Source organism: Sminthopsis crassicaudata, chromosome 5, assembly GCF_048593235.1.
Source record: "Sminthopsis crassicaudata isolate SCR6 chromosome 5, ASM4859323v1, whole genome shotgun sequence".
In the NCBI taxonomy this organism is placed as follows: Eukaryota; Metazoa; Chordata; class Mammalia; order Dasyuromorphia; family Dasyuridae; genus Sminthopsis; species Sminthopsis crassicaudata.
The window spans coordinates 198958685-198982260 of record NC_133621.1 but is presented as its reverse complement, the minus strand read 5'-3'; the positions used below and the strand labels follow the sequence as shown (position 1 = coordinate 198982260).

The following is a 23576-nucleotide window of genomic DNA, read 5'->3' as shown; positions in this document are numbered from 1 at the left end:
CAATATTAAACAATATTGTTCAAAAAGGACCAGGTCCCAATCTAACAGTTTACTAAGAATATGCAGTAGGTTGTAGTCAAACCAAAACATTAGTGGTTTGTAAACCAAGTAAGCAAAAATGTCACCTCCAAAGTCTAGTAACAAATTAAGTGACCAAAAGAATAGAGATCAGCAGTAAGTAGAGACACAAGTGGAAAGAGTGCTGTGCTTAAAGCCGGGGCTGTCACTGTCTGTTTTGTCACTACCTCTCTGAACTTCAGTTCCCTTTTCTTCAAATGTACTTGATGTATGGCAATTATAAGAAGAACATTTCTCAGAATTCCACTTTCTGCCCTCAAATTGGGAACCTCCTTTTGGAATATAAAATTAAAGAACTTAAGGCAATGGAGGTTTCTTCAGGACTCAAATGAAGCTGAAGAGCTAGAAAGTTGTGGGGAAAAAAGTCCCCATCTTCAACTCGGGTTGGATTCTGCAGACAGATTCTAAGATGAATATAGCACAAATTGAGGACAAAAACATAAAGTCAAGGGTTGCATCTTCAGTTTAAAAAATTAAGTCCCCATGAACAAGCCATTGATAAAAAATATATATTAATATGAGGAAATCTGGCTGTTCACATTTGCTTTGTTCATTTTTAGGCATAACACTTCAATACAATAAGTTTCTCAATTGGGGGAGGATGGGAAACATTTTCAGCAAAAATAAACAAAATATAAGTTGTCAACCATAAATTGCCAATGACAGTGAAGGGCAGTGATTTAGATAATTCAAAAGGGCAAACAATGCAGACTATTTTTACAACAATGATAAATTTTGCTTCCCAATATATTTTGTTTCAGTTAAGCGAAGAGTAGGATTCAAACACCAAATACAATACACAGACATAAGTACATCTATAAAACAGGTACATCATAAAAACCTAATGCAATATGAACCTGTTATTAGTCTTGTTCCCAACTACCATTAGAGAAGAATTACACTACATTCAAATTAATTTTTAAGAACTGAGTTCATACCAGATGACAGCAAGTTACTCAGATGAATTTGGAAAATCTCAAATTGGCCATGGATGATGCAAATGTGGATAAAACAAAGTTGCTTTTATCAAATTCGTAGAATGGCTTATTTTATTTCTCTTGTAAAAAAGATAAAAAGCTCTTTCCTCGAAAGATGTTGGGTTTTTGGAAGCAAGATGATGATATAAAATGATAAATCATTATAGACCTTATCTTTTCCCCAACCTGATTATCATCATTGCTAATCAGTTCTTACCTGAAATCTCAAGCAGGTAAAGGAGCACTTCCCAGAGGTTAGCACAGACCATTTGCACTGAGTGGGGTGTAGTGCTGCAAATCTCTATGGGTAATAGAAATTGAGAGATGTTCCCAAAACTTCAGATGGTCATTAGTCCCAACCTGCTCACCCACAAAACCAACAGATTTTATTTTTTCATTTCTTGTTTCAGAAGGGGTAAAATGGGCAATGGGGAGAAGAAAATAACAAACCACCTATAAGGTGGATAAAGCAGATATTGGAATAATCTGAATGAAGACTCTTGCTATAAACAGGAAAATACCAAACAAGATTGTAAAACTCTGAATTCATTGAATCCTAGTATTTTTTAGAAGAGAATATAATGGAGACAAAACCAGTTAGGAAACTTGTTAGGCAGAAAGTGAGGCACTTAATCTGAAGAAAGAGGAAAAAAAAAAACCCAGCAGCAAAGCACAGAATAGGAAAGGATTATTTCTGTCAATGCTGACCAAAAAAATTCCCTACAAATAAGCAATACTCCCGCTAGAAGGTGCCAGGAACAATTATACTATGTAACAACATGACATGCCAATTTTCCTTCTTGTACCTCTAAAAGCCAGGTAACAAGCTAGATACTAAGCAGTTAAACTATAAATAGAAAATGCTTTTTTTTTGGAAAGTTAATTTTTTCTCTGTACTGTAGAGGAAATTAATGATGAATGCTAATAATAAAATTTCCCTTTAGTGAAATAATGGGGGGAAAATTTTGTCTTAAGCCCTCTTGCCTACATATCCCTGAGCATAATTTCAACCTGAGCTCTCTATATACTGAGAAGCTATATGACTGTGGCTATATGTAGTGTAAACATAGGGATCCAGTGACTTCCATTTACTGACAATCACCATCTAGTCTAAACCAGGGTCACCTATTATTAGTCTTAAGAGGGAGTTACAAGATAATATTTTAACCACTTTTAAGACTCATAGGGTAGACTGGCTCTTCAGATAATGAGAAATAGGACTAAGTCCCTTATTAAAATATCTAATTATCTATCTTTAAATAGTGATATTACAAAGCCATTTTAAGTTTCAGCTTCTAAGTAGTAGGTATTCACCTTAAAGCCACAATTTATCCTTTTATCTTTCTATAGTTCTTGGATATTTAGTCACAGATGAACTACAGAATGGCTAGGAAGACTTGATTACCTAGGAATATGTCATCCTCCCAGGTTTGTGCAAGAGAATTAACCTTGTATCAAAGTGCTGACAATTATCAGACATTCGCTCAACACATAGTTAACTCAATTTTCCTGACTAGATTAAGAAAATTAAATTATTTATGTGAGAGTAGGCAGCAACTTTTAGGTTCGAATTGCCTCTAGCTGGGCTAAGAAGTGTTGATAGATGTCCTTGGTTGATCTATGGATTATGAGAGTAAGGACAAAAAAAATAGAGTGACATTAAAAACATGTATATAGAGGAGAATAATGGAGTGATCTATGCTCCCCCAAGCTATTTGCTCCAAAGATATAAAAGCATTTAGTAGGCGTAAGCTCATTCGTAATCTACAAACCAAAGGAACTAATAAAAAAAGATAATAATTTTCTTCCACTAGTAAGATATCTTCCACTTTTAAGATATCTCTTAGTGTCTTTCCAATAAGCCACATCAAGAATCACAAGATTTAGAACTAGAAGGGTTAGCATCTAAACCAAGTCTCTCTCCTTTTTTAACAGATGAAAACTCTCTCTTTGATATTACACAAAATTTCACATCAGAAAGCCAAACAGAACATATTCCCCTGATGTTTTCTACAGCTCCATCTCTGAGAGAGGCTCTTGCTTCTATTAGATTTTTGGTGTATATGGCCACAATCTTAAATAACTTGACAGCTTGCCTCTCTTCTCCCTCATTAACTGAAGCCCAGTGTTAGTTTACAATCAGGAACATGAACATGCACATAACCTTACAGGAAAAGCAATTCTCACATGGAACAAAGTATATCCTATTAACACTGGCCAGTTATAGAAGAGATCAACTTTTTCATCAGCAGATGATGGTGGTGAGAGAGGAATTTCACATTGAAAAGTAGAACCTGACACTCCAAAAGAAAAGAAAGAATATATATTCCTAACGTCAAATGAGAATTTGATGATTACTAATTGACAAGAAATTCTTATGGGTAAATATGTTTTTTTTTTGTGGACAATAAAGTGAGAATGAATCTAGTAGAAAAGTGCTCAACTTCCCAAACTGCTCTTTGAAGGTCTCAGAAAGTCGTGGTATAATTGTCATCAGCAACTCCCATTTTTGCAGATTCAAACATGGTGATTTGTGAAGAGGAAAGTCATGAGGTTGGTTACCACAGAAAGGAAGAAGGGAAAGGTGCCCTAGAAATTTTATAAGATGACCTTTATTTTTTATAAAGTTTCTAACAGAAAACCCTAGAAATCTCCGAAGATTAATAACACTATTATACTGTTTCACACATAATCTTCAGAAAATAAACAAGAATCAACTATTAAAGTTATTTTATAAGAGGAAACTGGAGGAGAGACCAATGAAATGATTTGTCAGAGTAAATCTGAAAAAGAATATAGAATAGAAACCAAGACAACTATGTCCTTGGCTTATTCTGTTAAGGGGAAAAAAAGTAAACTATCCTATCAGTGACTGAATTTACCAGGATTGTGTTAAAAATAAATGGCACATAGAACATACCTAGGATTTAGATGTCTAAGTGTGGAAAATTTGTGAAAGAAATGGTTAATACTTGTATTCTTACCCTTCCCTCCTCTTTCTCTCCACTCCCCTCCAGAAGTGTTTATTTTCCCATAAATATCATTAAAACAAAAACAATTATTATTAATTTAGCACCCTCAGAATATCCTGCAGTATGGCAGGAAAGGGCTCTCTGGAAGAAAACCTTGTTTGCCCAAGCACAGAAAAAAGGATAAAATTCTTATTTTCAGCCTGGCTCTTTACTGAGTGTTAAAATAAATTATTAAGAAGAGATATATTCCATCCAAACCAGGCAATAGAAAACTGAAGATAAAAATGTGTATTCGTCAATATTCCAAAGAATGGAGCACCCTTTTTAAAACAGGGTAAACAAGAAAAGATGTCTAAATATTAAAAAAGATGGTTTTTAAAAACCAATTAAATTTGTCTTAAATCTTCATTTTAATTTTGATTTAGGGAGTCAAAAGGGTAATGGAAACATTAATACATAAGAAGTCTATCCCACCTTATCCAAGAACCAAAAAGGGTCTTAGGAAGTTAAGCAGTGAGACAAGGAAATTGCTATTAATTATATACACCAAATTTGGCAAAACAAAACAAAACAAAAACCAGCTTGGGTCCAACAGAAGGAAAAGCAAACATGATGAACCCATAATGTTAGAACTGAAATAATTACTTTTTTAGGCTTTTCTTCTTTCTTATTTCTTTCTTGAAAGAAAAAGAAAGCAAGCACACATAAATAAGCAGCTCATAAAATTCCCCTAATTAAGAGCTCAAAAACCTGGGCTTGCTTGCCTTTAATTAGTGCCTCTTTCATGTATTCAGCACCAATCACTGGGCTTTGAAACCCAAGGTTTTAAAATTATATTAAGAAGGGAGAATTTTATTTTACTATTAAAAAACAAAGTCAAGATAAACTAATCAGTCCTCTTCATTATTTTAAGTAATTAGGAGGAGTTAGGATTAAAAAGACAAACTCAAGATCCAGAAGTTAAAATACATACAAAACCAAATCTGACTGCCACTACCTCAAACAATACTTAGTGTTCAAGGAATTTTCTGGTTCTTAATTCATTCGAAATTGTGTTAATTCTGGCTATTTCTTAAGTTACGCTTAAACTCAGAGAATATAAAACCCTAAGCCAATCTCAGGAATGACAATCCATTGCATCTATAAAACAACAGAAGCTAGACACATTTTTGGTTATTTTCTTGGCCCACTAAGAAACAATACTGCTCTAGGAAGAATATTTTTTTAAAAATGAAAAGAAATGCAAAAATAAAGTACATATAAAACATGAAGGTTTATGTGATTGGTTTTAGGTAAGTGTCTTTTCAAGTTAATTTTATTACAAATTACAAAATCAAAAAAAGTGATTTACATTTTTTTTTGAGTGTGAAATAACTTTTTGCATCTGGCATGTGTCATCTGCATAATGACACTGTGACCTTAAAAGCATGAAATAATATAGTTCTATCCCTCTTTTGGGGAACGAATTTAAAACACTGCCAAACAGATGGGAAAGAGATTGTATTGAATAAAAACTAACTTCACTGACTGGGAACCACTGTTTTGATTTCCTTTTGGCTTATATCACTTTATAGGAAGAATGAAGAAACCAAGATTATAGTGATACCATCTTGGAACATTCAAGCTAAATTAATACCTCAGAGTAGGCCTTATACTTTATTTGACAGGTTCCCCGAGTTTCTAGATTGACTTCAACAAAATATAAATGACTTTCTGTATTTAACAAATTGTCAGGTGGCTCCATAAACAATCCTCATCACAATGAATTGTGATCTGTCAGGAGGAGCTAGACATCTAGTAAAAAGACAATCAGCAAATGAAAAAAAGCAAAGTCACAGACAAGTGACAGTACAGTTGATTCTACCACTGAGAAAAACAACCAGAAAGGTGAACAGAATGATTATTAAAAAGGAACCAGAGCAAGTCAACAGGTCTGACCCTTGGTCTCCAAGAAAGACTGAAATTTTTCATTCTGATCACCAGTGATTTGCCCTATACTTTAACTGCATAAGGAACCCTAGGTATTTCTGGTTTGGGGGTAGTTTTTTTTTTTAAGAGTTCTAAAGGCAGCATCTTTACAAGGCAGAGCTGTAGATAGCTTTGGGGACTTGACTGGTAAGAGCAGAGGTATAGAGCAAGCACTCTCCCATGGGGACTTAGAAGAAATTTGGGGATGAAAAGGAGCAGTGCAGTACCTGAGAGGCAGCTGAAACATAAGGGGAAGGCTCCCTCATGCTACAGGACAGAGGAAGTAGGGAAAGGAGAAGGGATGAATTTGTGTGGCTGCAACAACAGCCAGTACCTTAAGAAAACTAGTAATTTCAGGGGGTTAACAGCAGACAGGCCAGTTGCTTATGTAGTCTGCCACTAAATTCTTTCACCCCCAGGAATTCCCATTTCAGGTTCCACTGAATTAGCCCTTCTCTTTCATGCTTACAGTGTCTGAATCCACAGGAAAAACACACATCTTATGGACTTTGTTATCAGTAACTTCACTCCAAATCCAAATGTAATCATCTTTTTGCTTTCCTTGCCTTCATGCAATGTGCTATTTCTTTCTCAATGCCAGGGCCACTCCAACCACTACTGCCAACATGGCGACAGCCGCAGCACCACCATAAAGCAGGATAGATTTGCCCTCTGTTAACAAAATGTGCTTCTCTTCTGCAGCAGGGGATGTGGCTTCGGAGAGGCTCTCCTTCCTTATTTTTCGCTCTCCCTCCTGAGGCAGTATTTTCTTTGGTTCCGGGGTAGGTACCCCTTCACCAGTTTGGGAGGTCGATGTCAAAGAAGGCTGACATGGCTTGGGGAACTGCTGTCCAACCGACTTCTCTTTTGCTGCTCTGATTTCCTCTTCCTCAAGTTCTACAAATGAAGATGTGGCAGGGCTAGTTTTTTCAACAGCGGCAGTCTCTGTGATCTGTTCCAGCTCTAACAAGGAAGTGGCAGTGGTATCTGAAAGCAAGAGGTCAGGGGCACCCTGAAATCCTTCTTGTACCTGTAGTGCCAGAGGAGCTGACACTATCCCTTCTATCCCCTCTGGTATTTCTTCTTTCTCCACATGCACAATGTCAGAATTAGAAGAGTTGTTCTCGCTTCTTTCTTCCCCACCACCATTACTATCTAAACTCTTAACCTCTTCAGGATCCATAGCGATCTGTTGCCAGGACTCAGGCCCCAAGGACACCGGTAAGTTTTCTGTGTGCCAGCTCTGGCTTGCTGACAGAGAAACAGGTAAGCTTTCTGACTGCCAGGAAGTGGTCACAGTTGGAGATTCTGGAGGCGTGACCTGTGCAGAATTGTCACTGGTTAGAATGTAAATATCATTGCTGTCCTCCGCAATAATTCCAGGGTCCTCCTCTTCTGACTCCAGATTAAAGACAGTGCCCTGATGAAGAAGAATAAGCCAAGTAAACAATAAGATTAAAAACTAGTTTTCATGTTTCCTTCCTAAATTCCAAGTAGTCTTAGTAGCCTTATGTAGCTCAAACTTATGTAGCACTCCAAGATCCATGATGCATTTTACACATTAATCTCATATGATCTTCACAGGAATCTGGCTCTTATTATCACCATTTTACAGATGAATTGCTAGTTATAGCTAGTAAGTGACAAGAGTCTGGAACTGAACTAAAGAGTACCTGATTCTAAATTCAATACTCTATGCATTATTAGCCCACTCTTATATTTAGCTTCTATTATATCAATTTTAAAACCAGTATAAGAAAAACCCCATGAAGCAGCCAGCAGTTAGGGACCTATCACCCCCTCCTTCCTTCTTACTTGTCTTTCCCTATGACCCCAGGTCACCAAGTTCTTATCAGAGATGACAAGTGAGAAGAGGGACATAACTATTACAGCACTTGGATGAGATGAAAGTCACCAATTTTAATCCTTCCAAGTGGGATGGAAGAATATTTGGCATTATTGTCTTCCTTTCCAATTGGTCTTAAGGTCCTTTGGACTTTACAATCTTGCCTCTGTTTGGCATGCAATGCTCTCTGCTGGCTCCAGCCCAATTTTCCAAATTTAATACAGATTATTCTCCTTCCCATAAAATCCTGATGAACTGGCCTATATAAACTGATCCCTACAGTCAACATCTCAGCTCCTGTCTTATTGTTGCCTTTCCACTGATTGTTTTCCCAAGCTTAGAATATACTTTCTCCTACCCTTCTGCCTTTCAAAATTCTAGGCTTTCTTCAAGATTCCATTTATACTGCCTAGACCAGGCCCATCTTAATCTCCAAAGCTGCCAGTGCTCCTCCAGACCCTAGAAATTATTTGGTATCTACTTAAAAGTACTTCATATTTGGAGCTCTTCTCCCTTCCCTCCCTTCCTCCTTCCATACAGTCAAAGAGCATCAAATTTGGAATCAGAGGACTCCAGTTCAAATTTCAACTCTGGTAGGTCATGTGTGCCACCAGAAAGCAAACTCATTTTTTTTTTTTTTTCAGATTTCTAGCCATGACCTCTCAAACCTCTCCAAAACAGAAATTATGAACCAAATTTGAGTGGCTTCCAAAAGAAGGTTTAAAAAAATCTCCCTCAATCCAGAAACTGACATACTAAGATACAACTGGTGAAGCTGTGATTGGTTCCAATTATCTGGAGAAAATGTGGAATCATTTGTTTAAAAAGTGACAGAGATTTCAGTAACCACTGCATTGATTAAAGTCCTAAGTTGTTTATGTTAAAAATGTTGTCATCACATAAATTGATCTCCTGGTACTTACTATTTACTTCACTCTAGTCTCAGGGTTCTCTGAAACCATTTTATTTCTTTTGGCAAAATAATCCATCAATCAATATACCAAAATTTGTTTGGCCATTCCCTGTTAGATAAGTCATAAGGAACCACCACTGTGATTTTGTTCTCATTCAATAATCATTAGAGATCTATCACATCTAATTTTTCTAAAATTCTATTTTTGTCTTTAATACCTTTCCATTTTTACAATGAGGCCTGTCTAATTCTGAAAGGAAAAAAAGGCTATCATTATGATTCTCCCATTTTATTTTCCCTCTAAGTCATTTAACTTTCTTTAGGCATTTAGATACAATAACATATGTTAAACATTGATATTACTCTATAATAATACTTTTAAGAACAATGTACTCTCCCTGTTTAGCTTTCAGTCAAGTCTATTCTCACTTTCGATTTATCTGAAATCATAATTGCTACCCTCTGCTTATTATTTTAGCTATAGCATTAAAGAGATTTTGCTTCAGCCCCTTATCTTAATTCTCTAATTCACTGAGAAAAATTTCCAATGTTTTAACTAAGTTTCTTAGGATGTTAGCATCTGCTTTCTTGGCAATTGTGATAATAATTATGCATTTTTCCATCCTATTCTCTAATACTTTCCCCCCTCTATTTCTCTTCTCTCCCCTTACACAAGTATGAGTGAATGAGTGTGCACATTACTTGTGATCTTATTTTTCTGCCCCTCTTTTTTCCTTTGCCCAAATGCCAATCAGTTTCTTACCCTCTTTTCTTTCTTTTAAAATCTCCCTCATGGACAAGATTAAAGTTTGTTCTGCTTATGATTAATCTCTCTATCAGTCTACTCTTATTTTCCCATCTCCTTCCCCACTCCCTCCTATTTCTCTGTTAAGTTGAATGTATTTCTATACCAAATTGTCCATGTATGTGTGTGTGCATACATGCGTTTTTTCTACACTTTTTCTAGTTCAGATGAAAATGTAAAACCTGCTCCATCCCATATCTCTAGTCTACTAGCCCATTCAAAATACATAAAATAGTCTCTCCTCTCACACTTTCTTCTTTAGTACACAGGTTTTTTTGTTCTTATTTTGAGATTATTAAAATATTACAGAACCATCTGAAGTCCTTTGTCTTATTCAAATCACTTTCTGACTCATGGTGGCATTATATTAAAGGGAGGCACTTGTTTCTTTACTCCTATGAAAATGCAAAAACTTCTTCCTTGTATAGGCCCTACAAATTACTTAAATGTATTTTTTAATGTTTCTACTGATTCCTGTATTTATATTCAAATTTTATCTCTCTCATCTTTTCAAAAGGAATGCTTAGAAAACCTCTATTTCCTTAAAATTCCATTTCCTTCCCCCCAAAATCAATCTCTCTCTCTCTCTCTTCATTTCACTCTGAATTAATTCATATGTGTTTTTCTGAATGTATCATTTCTCATAATGCAATATTTCATTATATTCATATATTACAATTTGGTTAGCCATTTCTGACAACTCCTCCCACAATTCCTAGAACTTCCCTTTTCACCTTTTGACATTATTGCCAATTTGATGGAATCGATAAACTTCAAAGTTGTTTTAGTTTGCAAACCTCAAATACTAATGATTTAGAGTATTATATCTTCTATGATTGCTTCTACACCTTGTTTAGCTAAGACTTCTCTGGTTAGTCATAAATGTGAACAGTATTTTATTCCCTACACTGGCCTATTCTGACCACATGAGTGAGCCTGGGAAAGTTACACTATCTCCAGGTGCTCCAGGTAATTCTCACTGACTCTAACTTTGAGAAAAATGTTACTCTGTACTGATGTGGATAATTCCTCACTAAGAGCTCCCTTCAATGATGAAATTGCAGATATAGTAAGAAAAAAAATTATTTTTTATTTAAGTCATTTATCCTTTTGGAGCTTATTTTACTACATGGTAGAAGTTCCAGATCTAACATTCATTTTTGCTAAATTGCCTACCAACAATATTCCTAGCAATTTTAGCCACACAGAAAGTCTGTTACAGGATGATCATTAATTGGGAAATGCTTAAACATTTGTAAGTCAGTAGCTGATGCTCTAAATTTTATAATATATATATAGAGCTGATGCTCTAAAATTTATAAAACACAATACTATGATTGTTTTTGAGTTTTACTTATTTAACCTGTTGTATTGGTTAACTTTTCTATTTTTAAGGATTACTACTTTAGAGTATAGTTTGAGATGTAGTAATGACTCTTGAATTTTCGTGGGTTTAAATAAACCCATTTACATAAAAAAAAAAAAATCATTTTTTTTTTTTCCTTTTTAAAGCACACTGTGAGATCTTTATTTGGCCAGGAAAAAACCCACTGTGACATGTGAACATTTATCTACTATTCTGTTTGGTGACTATGGGTAGCAGATGGTGCAAGTATATGGATAACTAGAGGGAGACTAGCCTTTGTGCTCACAAGTTTTTCTCAGTTTTACAATTTGTATTTTACTTCCTCAATTGTGACAATGAACATAAAAAATGGTTCTTAATGTCATATATTAGACAGAAATGGTAACTAGTCTTCTCAATCTGATGACATTCATGAAGAAAGCAAGAGCAGGTCATGTCCCATGTGGACCTTGTCATCAATCTTTTTGAACCAATACATGCATATTTAAACTTATCCTCCTATCAGTGTATCTGGATCAGTTGTGAAAGATGATGAATAGAAGATATTTCCTTAGTTGTGAGAGTGTGTGGATAGCCTGAGAATAAACACTTTGGTTAGCTTTTGAAGCATCCAAACAGGCAGTCTTAATGCCTGTGGGACAGGCATTTGCTTCAGGTGCTTCTTAGACCCATGAGTCATGCCTTTAGTATGCCAGGGGGAAAAATAACTCCATTCTTTGTCCAATTTACCTTAAACTTCAAATTAATAAGATTTTACTATATTTCCCTCAATCATTCAGTGTTAATATATCAGAAATCTTTTCCTTCCCAATCTGACAGTACAGAAATCTGGTTACCTACAAGGAATAGTACTGCAAGAATAAATGTTTCTGAAGATATAAAAAACATAATTAATCTAAGATAACTATTTCCCACTTAAGATTCATTTAAATACATATCCTTCCCATATAATTTTTTTTAATATGGCATTTAATGCCTCCTAAGAATCTAAGCCATTAATATCAAGACTCCAAAGTTAAATTCTAACCTACTCACAACATATGAAGGAAACAGCATCCTTTGAATGCATTTAACCAGCCATAATTCTTTACTAAATTAAACAGAGATGATAAAGGTAGGATGACAAATGCTCCAAGAAAATTCCTGTTCTATTCCCAATTCTCCAATGAATATTCTTTTATTGTCTGTAATCAATTAATTCTCCAAAGGATCTGCTTAGTTCCTCAGCTTACGAATTGGTCAAGAAGGATCATCCTGGCCATCTGGTCAGGTAGGATAGTCAGTTTTTAATGTTTAATGTTTAAAGAAACCTAGAGAAATTCTTCAAATTCTATTGGTAAGTGATGGAGAAAAGGATGAGAATGCAGAGAGGAATAAATCTATGAGAAATCATATTTAAGATACTCTTGAGAATAGCAACCTATAGCCCAACCCTTACCCATCCGCCTTGTTGAATTATATAATCAGCAGCATGGTCCTCCAGATACGTCACACCAAACTGTATCAATGCACTAAGGGGATCCTGTCCTCGTCTTGTCAACTCCATCAGCATTTGTTGTAGTAGAATCAGAGGCACCAAAACCTTCAAGAAAAAGAAAAGGGGAAAATAAAATTTCAAATTAGAAAATAATTTTTTAGTAGTAATTATCAGGAAAGAGCTGACTATGAGATATATATGGAGCAAATTTCTCTACAACAAAGAAAATAAGCTAATAATCAATCTTCAATAGGAATGTCCTGAGAAAATAGACACATTTTTAAAAATAGGGAGTCCTATGTGTAGCCTTGAATGAGTTACCAAAAAAAAATTGTATTTACAATACAATGGCAATTATCTAAAAGCAGGAATTCTTTTTTTTTATTTTTATATCCTCGGCATCCAGCCTAATATAACTTCCATATGAGAAAGGAGATGCTTTTCCTCAGCAGTGTTCTTTCCCTTCAGAAACCTCAACTGTCTTCAATTGCTAAATGCACAAAGATATTTTGTTTTTATGTTCCTTATGTTAATGATCCAACTTTTCTAAAATTGTTGGTAAGAGCCAGTAGATATTAGGGTTTGGGGGTTTTTTTTGGGGGGGGGGGAAAGGAAGGCAAGACAATCTGGATTAAGTGACTTGGTGGAGTGATACAAGTAGTAAATGTCTAAGGCCAAATTTGAACCATGCTACCTAGCTGTCTCCATATTGGTTTTTACAATTTTTCACTCTGTATGTCAAACTCTTTAAGCACTTATTTTGTTTGGGCAAATAACTTTTTTAAGTTGAAGTATCCTCAACTATAAAAGGAATTGAATCTAGATATTTGTGTTCTAAATTCTATTACAAATAAAATCACCAAGTTAAGAACTTCTATAGCTCTATTCTATCATTAATATTAACAGCCAGCATTTACAGAGCACTTTAATATTTGCAAAGTATTTTACATGTTATGATTTGATCCTTACAACAGTATGTACTATTATTATCAACATTTTACAGATGAGGAAACTGAGGCCTAGAGTCACATAGATATTGCCTGTGGCAGAATTTGAATTCTGGTCTTTCTGACATCAACAATCTATCCAATGTGTCACTTGGTTGACCTGCCCTTTAGAAAAGGAAAACAATATTCATTTTAAAAAAATTAAGATTGTCCAATTGAAAAGGGATTTTAAAAATAAGTATCTGTTTCATCTACAGTTTATTATAAAGCTAACATTACAACTAGTATCAGAGACCTAGGATCCTAGATTTGGAACTAAAAAAGAAAATTAGAAAACAATTAGTTAAAACTTTCTCAGTTTTACAAATGAGGAAATCTAGGTCCAGAAAGGTTAAACAACTTGAAAAGGATAGAAAGGGGCAGCTAAATGTTGCAGCAAATAATGAAGTCCTGGGTCTGGAGTCAGGAAGATTCATCTTTCTTAGTTCAAATCTGGTCTCAGATGCATCCTAGATGTGACCCTTGTTTATGTGAATTTACTCATCTGTAAAATGAGTTGGAGAAGGAAATTGGCAAATCTTTGCCAAGAAAAATCCAAATGAGACAACAAAGAAATAGACATGACTGAATTAACAAAATAATTACAGAAGAAATGAAAGGGCTAAAATTTGAACACATATCCTAATTGGAAATCCAATATCCCTTCTACTGTAATATATTGAAGAGTCTTTAGATGATATTTTGTCCAACTTCTCACTCTAAGCTGGAATTCCTCCCTCTAAAAACCCTGATAGATGGTTATCAGTCTTCTCCTTTTAGAAACATTCCTTCAATCTAATCATGGAATGGATCATCTTCAATGGATTAAATTATCATTTCCATCCAGATTATGCCAAGCAAGCCTTCATGTCTATTCTGACCTTGAGTCCTATATCTCTCTATAAGACATTGCCACATGAATACTCCTTATCAAACTTAAGGTGTCAACATCTTCTCCCTAAAATCAACTCTTCTCGCAAACTTTACTATTAGGTGGGAGTCACCACCCTTTCCAGTGTCAAGGATCATCAACCTCAAGTTAACTTCAAACCCTCATTCTCCTACATCCCACATCTCATCTGTTGCCAAATCTTTTTTGTTTCTCTACCTCCATTGATGATTCTTGAATCCATCCCCTTCTCATTACTCATATTGTCCCCAACTTAGTTCAGGGTCTCTTATTATCACTTGCATGGACTATTGAAATTACCTTCCAATTGTTATCACTGTTTCAAGCCTCCCCACGCTAATCAATTTTCCACACAGCTGCCAATGTGGAAAGGAATAGACCGTATTGTTCCTTACTCATTAAATCTAATGGCTCCCAATGAACTCTAGAATAAAATATAAACTCTTTTGATAACAAAAAGCTCTTTATGACCTAATCCCAAGTTATTTTTTCTAGCCTCATTACACATTATTCCCCTTCCTGCACTCTACAATTTAACCAAACTGATATTCTTGCTCTTTCTCACACATTTCTTTGCCCTGTTCAACTGACATGCCCAGAATGTACTCTGTCTTCACTTCACCTTGAGGCATCTCTTTTAAACTTTAAGGCACCACTTTCTTAAAAAAAGCCTTTCCCAATCTCTCCAACTCTTGATAGTGCCTCATGTTTATTCTCTATATGTTCAGTTATGTCCATGTTTTTTCTTCTGACAGAATATAATCTCTTTGAGAATAGGAGAGATTTCATCTTTGTTCCTGTAGCCTAAAGCCTAGCACAGTGCCTGATACTTAAAAAAAAAAAAAAAAAAAAAAAGTCTTTACTGATTGTGAATTTTGCCCCTCTGACACTCTGTGTCATCAAGAGGACAATGCAGTAGTTTAAAAATCACATATTAAAAAAAAAAGCATTGGAACCATAAAATTCACTTCCATCAATAGTCATCATCTTATAAATGCAATATGTGGACTATTAGACTCAACTCACTGCTGTGGCAGTGAAAAATCAACTAAATATTCATGTTCCGCTTTTGTTGGGTCAATGGATGTAGCAGCTCAAAACCTACAGAGATCTTTAGCATGGTATCTATTCCTGCCACAGATGATTCATAGTGCTTTCATCTATCCCAGGCTCAAGATTTTGAGAATAATTAAGAAAATAAACCACAAGACCAAGGCAAAAAAGGCATTGGCAAAGTTGTAAAATAGATGGAAAAGGCAGTAGCATTATTGCCTACCTAATATAAGTAGAGACAGGACTTCCAAACTCAATACTTAGGTCACAGAAGAAGCTTCTGCAAATGAGAGGAGAGAAGTAATATCTTTCAGAGGTAAGGGAAAGGGAGAGAATTCTTAGCTAAAGAGGGACAAAAATGATCACACAAGATAAAATAACTAATTTAGATTAGATAAAATTGAAAAGTTCTTGTAAAGCAAGTTACAAAGGAGAAAAAACAACGGGTAGGAGGAAATTTTTTAAACAAATTTTTCCGATAAAAAGATATATAAGATATAAAAGACATTCACATAAATACATAAAAACAAGAGCTACTCCACAACAAATAAATGATGAAAGGCTCTAACAGGCAGTTTTCAAAAGAAGAAATGAAAGCTATCAACAACCATATATAAGTATATTGCCGTATTGAGAAACTGAATTGCTCCAGAAGAACAGAATTTCCCAAATGGATATGAAATATTGTAATATCAACTTGTACTATTCTACATAACCAAAAAAAAAATTGAGAAATTTTCCTAAAATATAAAAAACAAATACGCTTCAATGTCCTGGAAACTAGTATAATTTAAAACAGCCCTTAGAAAGCCTACTGATTTTGATGAAGATGAATAAAGATTCCAGGTCCTTGGTAGCAGGGACTAGCATTATCAGGAGAAAGCCTGAATTGTACTGTCCTTGCTCCTCCCAATGCCAAACCAGGAAGAGAACCTTAGGAACTTAATTAGATCGTTTGTAGTCTTAAATAAACCTTTATTGCAGTAGACCCTAGTTGAATTTCTTGTTCTAATTCCTCTCATGAAAAAAACCTACAGTTACTATATCCAATCAGAAAACCAAGTTATGATGTCAACTCCCATCCTTATTTTTCCCCTATAAAAGGACCTATCTATGGTATCCTAAGCCCCACTAAACTGATTTTTTAGGAATTTAGCCCACAGCCTCATGGCTTTGTAGGTTCATTAGGAATCATCTGCCTTATGGCAGCAAGTTCTTTAAGAACTTGCCACAAATAATGGCATCTTCCCCTATGAGAACTAGATGGAGGATTAGTTTCCACAGAGTTACAAATATTGAATTAGAGAGAAATATAGGGAAACGAAACAATTTAGAAAAATAAAATTAAAATACAAGAAATGTATGATAGGATTCTAGAATGGAATAAGGAAATAAAAAAATAATAAAAAAGAGAATGTAATCAAGAAGTGGAGGATTTAGATTTGAAAACAAAAAAGAAAATGTAATTAAGAATAGTGATTTAGAATAAGAAATACTTGTAATATGTAATTGGAGTTGGAGGACCATTTACAAGGGGGGGAGGGACGCCAGAATTAATGACTTGATCAGAAGAGACTTAAAGTCACCTGGGAGAATTAAGACTTTTCAGATAGGATAGTACTCAGCTAATAGAGAAATAGGAAAAGGACTGAATTAAATCTAAATAAGGTAGCCGACAAGGGAGGAGTAGTATAATCAAGAGTAGAAAGTCACACTCATATGGAGGGATGACTCACTCACTCCCGATAAGTTGTGATCTGTGATACGCAGCCAATGGGGCATCAAGAGAGGGACTTGGGTTTCTGGCATGGAAAAGGACATATATTGATTCCAAGTGCTCCTACGGGATAGGACACCAACCTCTATAGTCACATAATCAAAGACTTTAATTTTACCTCTCTCAAGTCCAATAGAGTTATTTCTCACATCCACTTGTTATGGCATCTTCTCCCTGGTTAACTGTGACTTCCACTAGAGAAAGCTGCACCTGAGTCTTCCCCTTTATTTGCTAAAACTAAATTAGCCTGCTGTCAGCAGCATGATAAAATCTTTGCCTCTTGATTTGAAGGTCTAAGCCTACAAATTCTTTTGAGACACCATGTGACATTGGACCAAGACCCCAATATACTTCTGGAATCCAAACTCTTCTCCAACATTTGGTAGACCACATGAGAAGAGCCTGAAACTTCAATACTTTGGAGGGATCCAGGGCTTCTGCATAATCATATCACATCAGTTACAATCAAGAATAGATTTGTAAAAATAGACTATGTCAAAAGTAAACGAAGTATTCATGTAGTTTCATGATCAAGAATTAAAGAGTATATGTCAAAACTTTATAAACTATGATAAATAAAAGAATGCAGCAACAGAAACTTTTCATGTTCTTTTTTAAAATGAAAAGTTGTAAGATTTTTAGTATAAACTAATACATTTAATAATTTTGCTTTATTCTAGTTACTGTTGTAAGAGAAAAACTTTTGGTATTAGCCAAAACATTCTTTTCTATCACAAAACTTAAAGACTGTGTAATGTTTGTGTGATGATCTATGTCTAACATCATCTTGGACTAAATGTAAAGAAAGAAAAAATGTGACAGGACCTAACTTTTCTTTATTTTCTCTAAGATATTGCAGAAAAGAACTAAAGTATTCTCTCCATCCTACTTTGTAAAAGACTCATCCAAATGGAAGCAGTTTCATACAAACAGAAAAGGAAATGCAAATGTTTATTAAAGCAATTTTAATTCACAGCCAAGGACAGTATTATAGAAACCCAAAATTATAATCTAAAAGAAAAGATCAAGTTATTTTAAACATTGTGAAAGCAATCTAGACAAATGGGAAATTTTTATATAATTAGGGCATGAGGTTATAAATTGATATGTGAGGTTTTTGTTTTGTTTTGTTTAGAGCTTTAAATTCATTTGGCATTTAAAGCCTTACACTTTACTCCTTCCTACCTTTATAGATATCTTCTTTTTTATTCCCCTCTACATAATCTACCACCTAGTAATGCTAACTTCTATCTGTCTCTTGAACAGATTATCTATTTTCTATTCTATATTCTATTTTCTAATTTATTTTAGGTGCATGCTTCTTTGACTTCCTTCAAAATTCAGGTCAAATCTGAATGGAAAATTTGATATTTCTTCAAAGGACAAATTATAAATTAACTAAGCTATGGGATCAGATTACTATTGTCCCTTACCTTTCCTCTTTGGCAAATAGTTCCCAGGATATGGAGAGGGGAAGCAGGTATGGGAAGATATGCAACAGACTGACTCAACCCTTCTCTCTCATACATTAAAAGCACATGTCTCAGGGTCAGTAAAAGAAATGCTTTTGTTTAAATTTGAATCTATGGGTTGTTTCCCCATTAGCAGTAGTTTTTGGGTCACATTCTTAGTTAATAAGGATGAGCCAGTGGGGAGGGTCGGTATTGCGTCAGAGAAATTATATAGTGCCCCTTCTATCTGTTCTCAGAGTCCTCACTTTCACCCCTCCATATGATAAGAGTGACTGCCTGCTTCTCATGAGAAGTGAATAAACCTTCTCCTTACACCTCCGAGACTGGATGAGTTGCATACCACACAAATCCCAACTTCTTTCAGTAGGAGGCCTTTCCACACAATATCTCCCCCATCTATTACTAGAGGGTACCTCCCTTCCCTCCCTCTCTTTCTTCTCCTCTCCCTCCCCAGAATTACTTTTCATCCATCTACATTGTATTTTTCCTGTAAGTACATAACTAATGAATGAATGAACTTACTACATGCAAAATACTGTACTGAGCACTAAGGGTACAAATTAAAAAATTAAGATTGTCCCTATTCTCAAAGAGCTCACTTTCTACTGGGGAAAACAGTATATATGAAAGGTTTCAGTTACAAATCAGATGGAAAGTTCCTGAGGGAAGTGGAACACAAGATGAATAGGAGAGGACCAAGCTGAAATGCTCTTGGTTCTTAGATTCAAGAATTGATTGAGGCTGACTGCCCCACATTTTCAGTAAATATTTAACTCTCCTCCTCCTAAACTTTCTTTAAGGACTTTCAGAAATTATGCAAAACAGCCTACCAAAGAATGGGATGTTCCAACCTTCCTTGCAACTGCAGCCATATTCCTGTGAGAGCCATGCCCTATAAGTTTATACTTATAAACTGCCCTAACCCTTTATAAGAACTCTGCATCCAACACCCTCCTTGAGCCCCCCAACATTTGCTGCTGCAGCACCCCAGTAACAACTCCCTTGTCTCAATTAAAGATCATAAAAATCAAAATATCTTCTGTCTTCTCTTTAATTCACATTAACAACATGCAGCCTCTTCTTCAATGTCATTTTTAATGACAAAGATATATCACTTTCTGATACTGAATTTGTCAATTTGTCAATGGCAAAAGCCTTTTCTGGATCTTCAAAAAAATAGTACCTTTCTCAAGATGATGGCAGCAAGTAGTGGTCTAGAAGCATTGTTATGTTATTCAAAGGTTCTTGGTCCAGAGTCCTAGGCAATTTCCACTGGTCCCAGGAGAGATGGTGGTGGTGGTAGTTTGACTTACCTGGCATATGCCTGTTTCTCTCAGGGTACCTTGCAGCTTCAACTAGACTGGACTGTCTATTCTATGAAAGGCTTGGTCATAATCTAAGGAACTTGTATAAAAAGGAGGAGCTATATCAAAATCAAATAGAGAAACCAAGTGTCTTAAAGCAGAGAGGACAGAATAAAATCACAGATCTGAGCCAGAAAGAACTGCAACCAGCAAAAGGAAAAAAGAGAAAGCAGGACTGAGAGATGCAAAGGAAAGCTTCCTATAGGTACTTCTGAATAAAAGATTCAGGTTGGTGCCATCATTCAAGGATTTATACCATGAGAAAAACAACTTTTAGACATAATGAAATCAATAAACAACCACATTTCCAGAGGACCCATAATGAAGAATGTTACCTTTTAACAAGAGAGATGCAGAAATATATATTGGGTAGTTTTGTTTGTTAAAAGATTTTCTTAAAATACGTAAGAAAGGAAGTTAGCAATAATGTTACCAAAAAAAAAAAAAAAAAAAAAAAAAAAAAGAAAAGAAAGAAAAGAAAAATGAAATGAAAAAATGGAAGCAGTTATAAAAATGGACAACAGAGAATAGATGTTTAGAAGGAAACCACCAGGAAAGGCTTGAAATCAATATGTTCAATTTATTATATGTATGTTTTATAAAAAATCAAGCTATGCATAAAAGAATGATGATTCCCTATACAACCTTTTTTTACATTCATTTTATAAGTGGAAATCCTCATTTGAGGATATATGAGTGGATTGTTTCTTAAGTTAAGAAAAAAAAATTAATGATAACAAAACTGTCTTTGAGACTTAACTGATCTAGAGGATCAGTTTGAAATACTGATATAGTTTCTCGGTTCATTCATTATAGTCAAGTCCAACTCTGCGGCCCCATTTGGAATTTTCTTGGCAAAGATACTGGAATGAATTGCCATTTCCTTCTCCAGTTCATTTTACAGATAAGAAGCTGAGGCAGACAAAGTTAAGTAACTTTTGCCCAAAGTCAAATAGCCTAAAGTAAGTGTCTGAAGCCAGATTTTCTGGAAGATGAGTCTTCCCAACTTCGGGCCTGGTGTTTTATTCACTGTGCCCCCTAAATGCCCCAGCTTCTTGGTTATCTAAGAATAAAAGCCAGAGTTCCTAGAAAATTCAAAATCAGCAAAATTACACATAATCAAATCATATCTTTGCTAAATCTTTTTTCCTTGCAATTTAGTAAACAACTTTTTTGTTAAATGATAGATGGTCAACCATGATCTCATTTTGTACCAATCAGTAGTCAGCCAAGCCCAGAAAAGGAGGCTATTGCAATAGTTTAAGCAGAATATGCCTGAACTAGGGTGATGGCAATGTGAATAAAGAGAAAAATCAAATACAAAAGATGTTCTGGAGGAAGAAACAAGGTTTGGTAGCTGATTAAATATATGGAATGTATTGTTGTTTGTCCTTTATTCTCAAAGAGGACTAGGACATCAGGGAGGTGACACTATGACGTACACTTGTATGACATACAAGTGTACTGGATTTAAATTAGTGAGGATTGTGCCCTCACCTGCTTCACTTTCCCCTCTAGAACCATTTGGGTCCAGGGGCCAGATAAAGATCAGGACGATTGGAGTGAGTCCAGGATAAAAGTGAGTTGTAAACTCAGGCTGTAAAGTAGAAGGATAGTAATACCTTTAATAGTAATAATGAAGTTCAGAAGAAAGGTATAAAGATATTATAAAGAAGAAAGCCAAAAAAGAAGAAGAAAGCCATAGGGAAAGATAAAGAGTTGGGTTACAAGGCATGATCCATCATTGATCTTTCTGAGTGAAAATTTAAGAAAATCAAGCAAGACATTACTCTTTCCCTTCTGCTCTAGAACTCAGAGCTAAAGGAAGGATTGTCTCACAATCATGACATGATAGAACACAAGCTTTTCCCAGTGTGATCTACATTGCTGCTATAGTTCTCTCAGATGACAAACTCTCTGAAGAGCTCATACTTTGCACAGGAGGAAAGAAGTTGGAAGAGGGTTGAGTGGGACAGTATTAGAGTTACTAATTAGTATTAGAGGTGAACAGGATGCTGGCGTTCTCCCATTGATTCTCATGGGATGGGTAGAATTTAACCCATCTTCTCACTGCTGCACTGCTTAGTTATATACCCTCTCATATCAGCCCATCACTCAATCTGGGACAGATTTAATAACTTTTAATAATTATAAAAGTATAAGATGAGACTAATTCTACACAATCTCATTTTGAAGACCACTGAGATAGGGAAATTCAGAGTTGTAGATTATAAAGTATAACTTGTTGGTAGGGCTAAAATCAAGGACATGACCTTGACTACCACATCTATATCTTCCCATTGAAGAATGGAAAGCAAGGCTGATTTAAAATATGAACTGAATTACCCAAACATAAAGAGTTTGGGAGTAGTATAGAGAAAAATGTGCAGGAAATGATCTCCCTGAGAAGGAAAAAGGCCCAAAAGACATTATGGAATAGCCATCAGATTCTGAATAGGGTGATATACCTGGATGGGATGAATTTCAAAAAGTTGCCAAGTTGATGGTCAGAAAGTAGCACTGAGAAGCAGGACATCTGCCTACTCCTTCACCTAGTGAATGTTGCAGGGGAGGGAACCAAGAGAGAATATTGGGAAATGAGGAGGGAGAATAAGTCAAGATACAGGCAGAACCAGAGAAGGTAGTCCAGAATACAGCACTGAGTATGGCAAAACCTTATCTCTAACTGACAAAAAAATGAAAGGAACTCAAAAACAAAAGTCCAAAATGAAAAGCAACTTGTTAACAACAAATTCCATAAGCCACAATGGAAGAGGAAGATAGAACTGCTAAGGGTAGGAATAACATGTGGAGTGTTAACAAGTAACAGGGACTCTCCCTGGCTAGTCAAAATGCCAAAATATAAGAACAAAAATCATTTTCTAACCCATGAATCGTCAAAGAATATAAATAGGTAGTTTCTAAAAAAGAAATGCAATCTCTCCAAAACTACATGAAGAATGCTCCCAATCATTAATAAGAGAAATGAAAACCCAAACATCTCTGAGGAAAATGAAGACCTGAAGTAGAGTTTCCCCAAGGTTCCACTATTATTAATGACAGAGCTGGTTCATGACCTAAGATTCTCTAATGTTAAATTCAGAAGTCTTTCTAGGATAGCACCTCACTTCACAAATCTTGAACTAAAATCAAGAGATGAACTATCAGACTGATCTTACTGTCAAGGCTTGGTTAGGCCTAGCCCAACTGAACGGAACTCTCCATGAACAAAAAATAGCTCACTTGCTATTTTATCTGACAAAGAATCAACTAGACTTCCCTTTTATCATGATGAGACCTATAATGAAGGTGAGGACTGTGAAGAAGTAGGGAACAAGGAAAAGAAGAAAGCCATAGGGTTGTAACAAAGGGATAGAAATCAATAATTGAGGTCACTTCCAAGAAGGAATGCCCAGAACAGATAAATACAAATGACTAATCAAAGAATAAGATTAAAAGAAAGAGAATACAAAGGTTTGAAAACCCATGAAAATCTTTGTTCACTGGTTCATCTAATTACCAAACAGCTTCAATACAATAAAGTCAATTACATTTTAATACTTCAAGAGTTTATGCTTTCATCATTGTGACTACTCTTATCTATTCATAGAG

General features: G+C 35.3%; 1 protein-coding gene across 3 annotated transcripts in view; it reads right to left on the bottom strand.

Moving 5' to 3' along the window:
- Positions 1-3651: 3651 nt before the first annotated feature.
- The window catches only part of BCL2L13 (BCL2 like 13), a 63222-nt gene continuing 43297 nt past the window's right edge, over positions 3652-23576 (bottom strand). For 2 of the 3 annotated variants that reach the window (XM_074266828.1, XM_074266829.1), the window contains 2 exons: positions 12364-12507; positions 3652-7415 (listed from right to left, as the gene is read on the bottom strand). In XM_074266828.1, coding sequence (XP_074122929.1) covers positions 6576-7415; positions 12364-12507 — 984 coding nt within the window. In that variant the 3' untranslated portion in view covers positions 3652-6575. Of the gene's footprint in view, positions 7416-12363; positions 12508-23576 lie in introns of those variants that run through there. The other variant, XR_012482155.1, reaches the window with a different exon arrangement.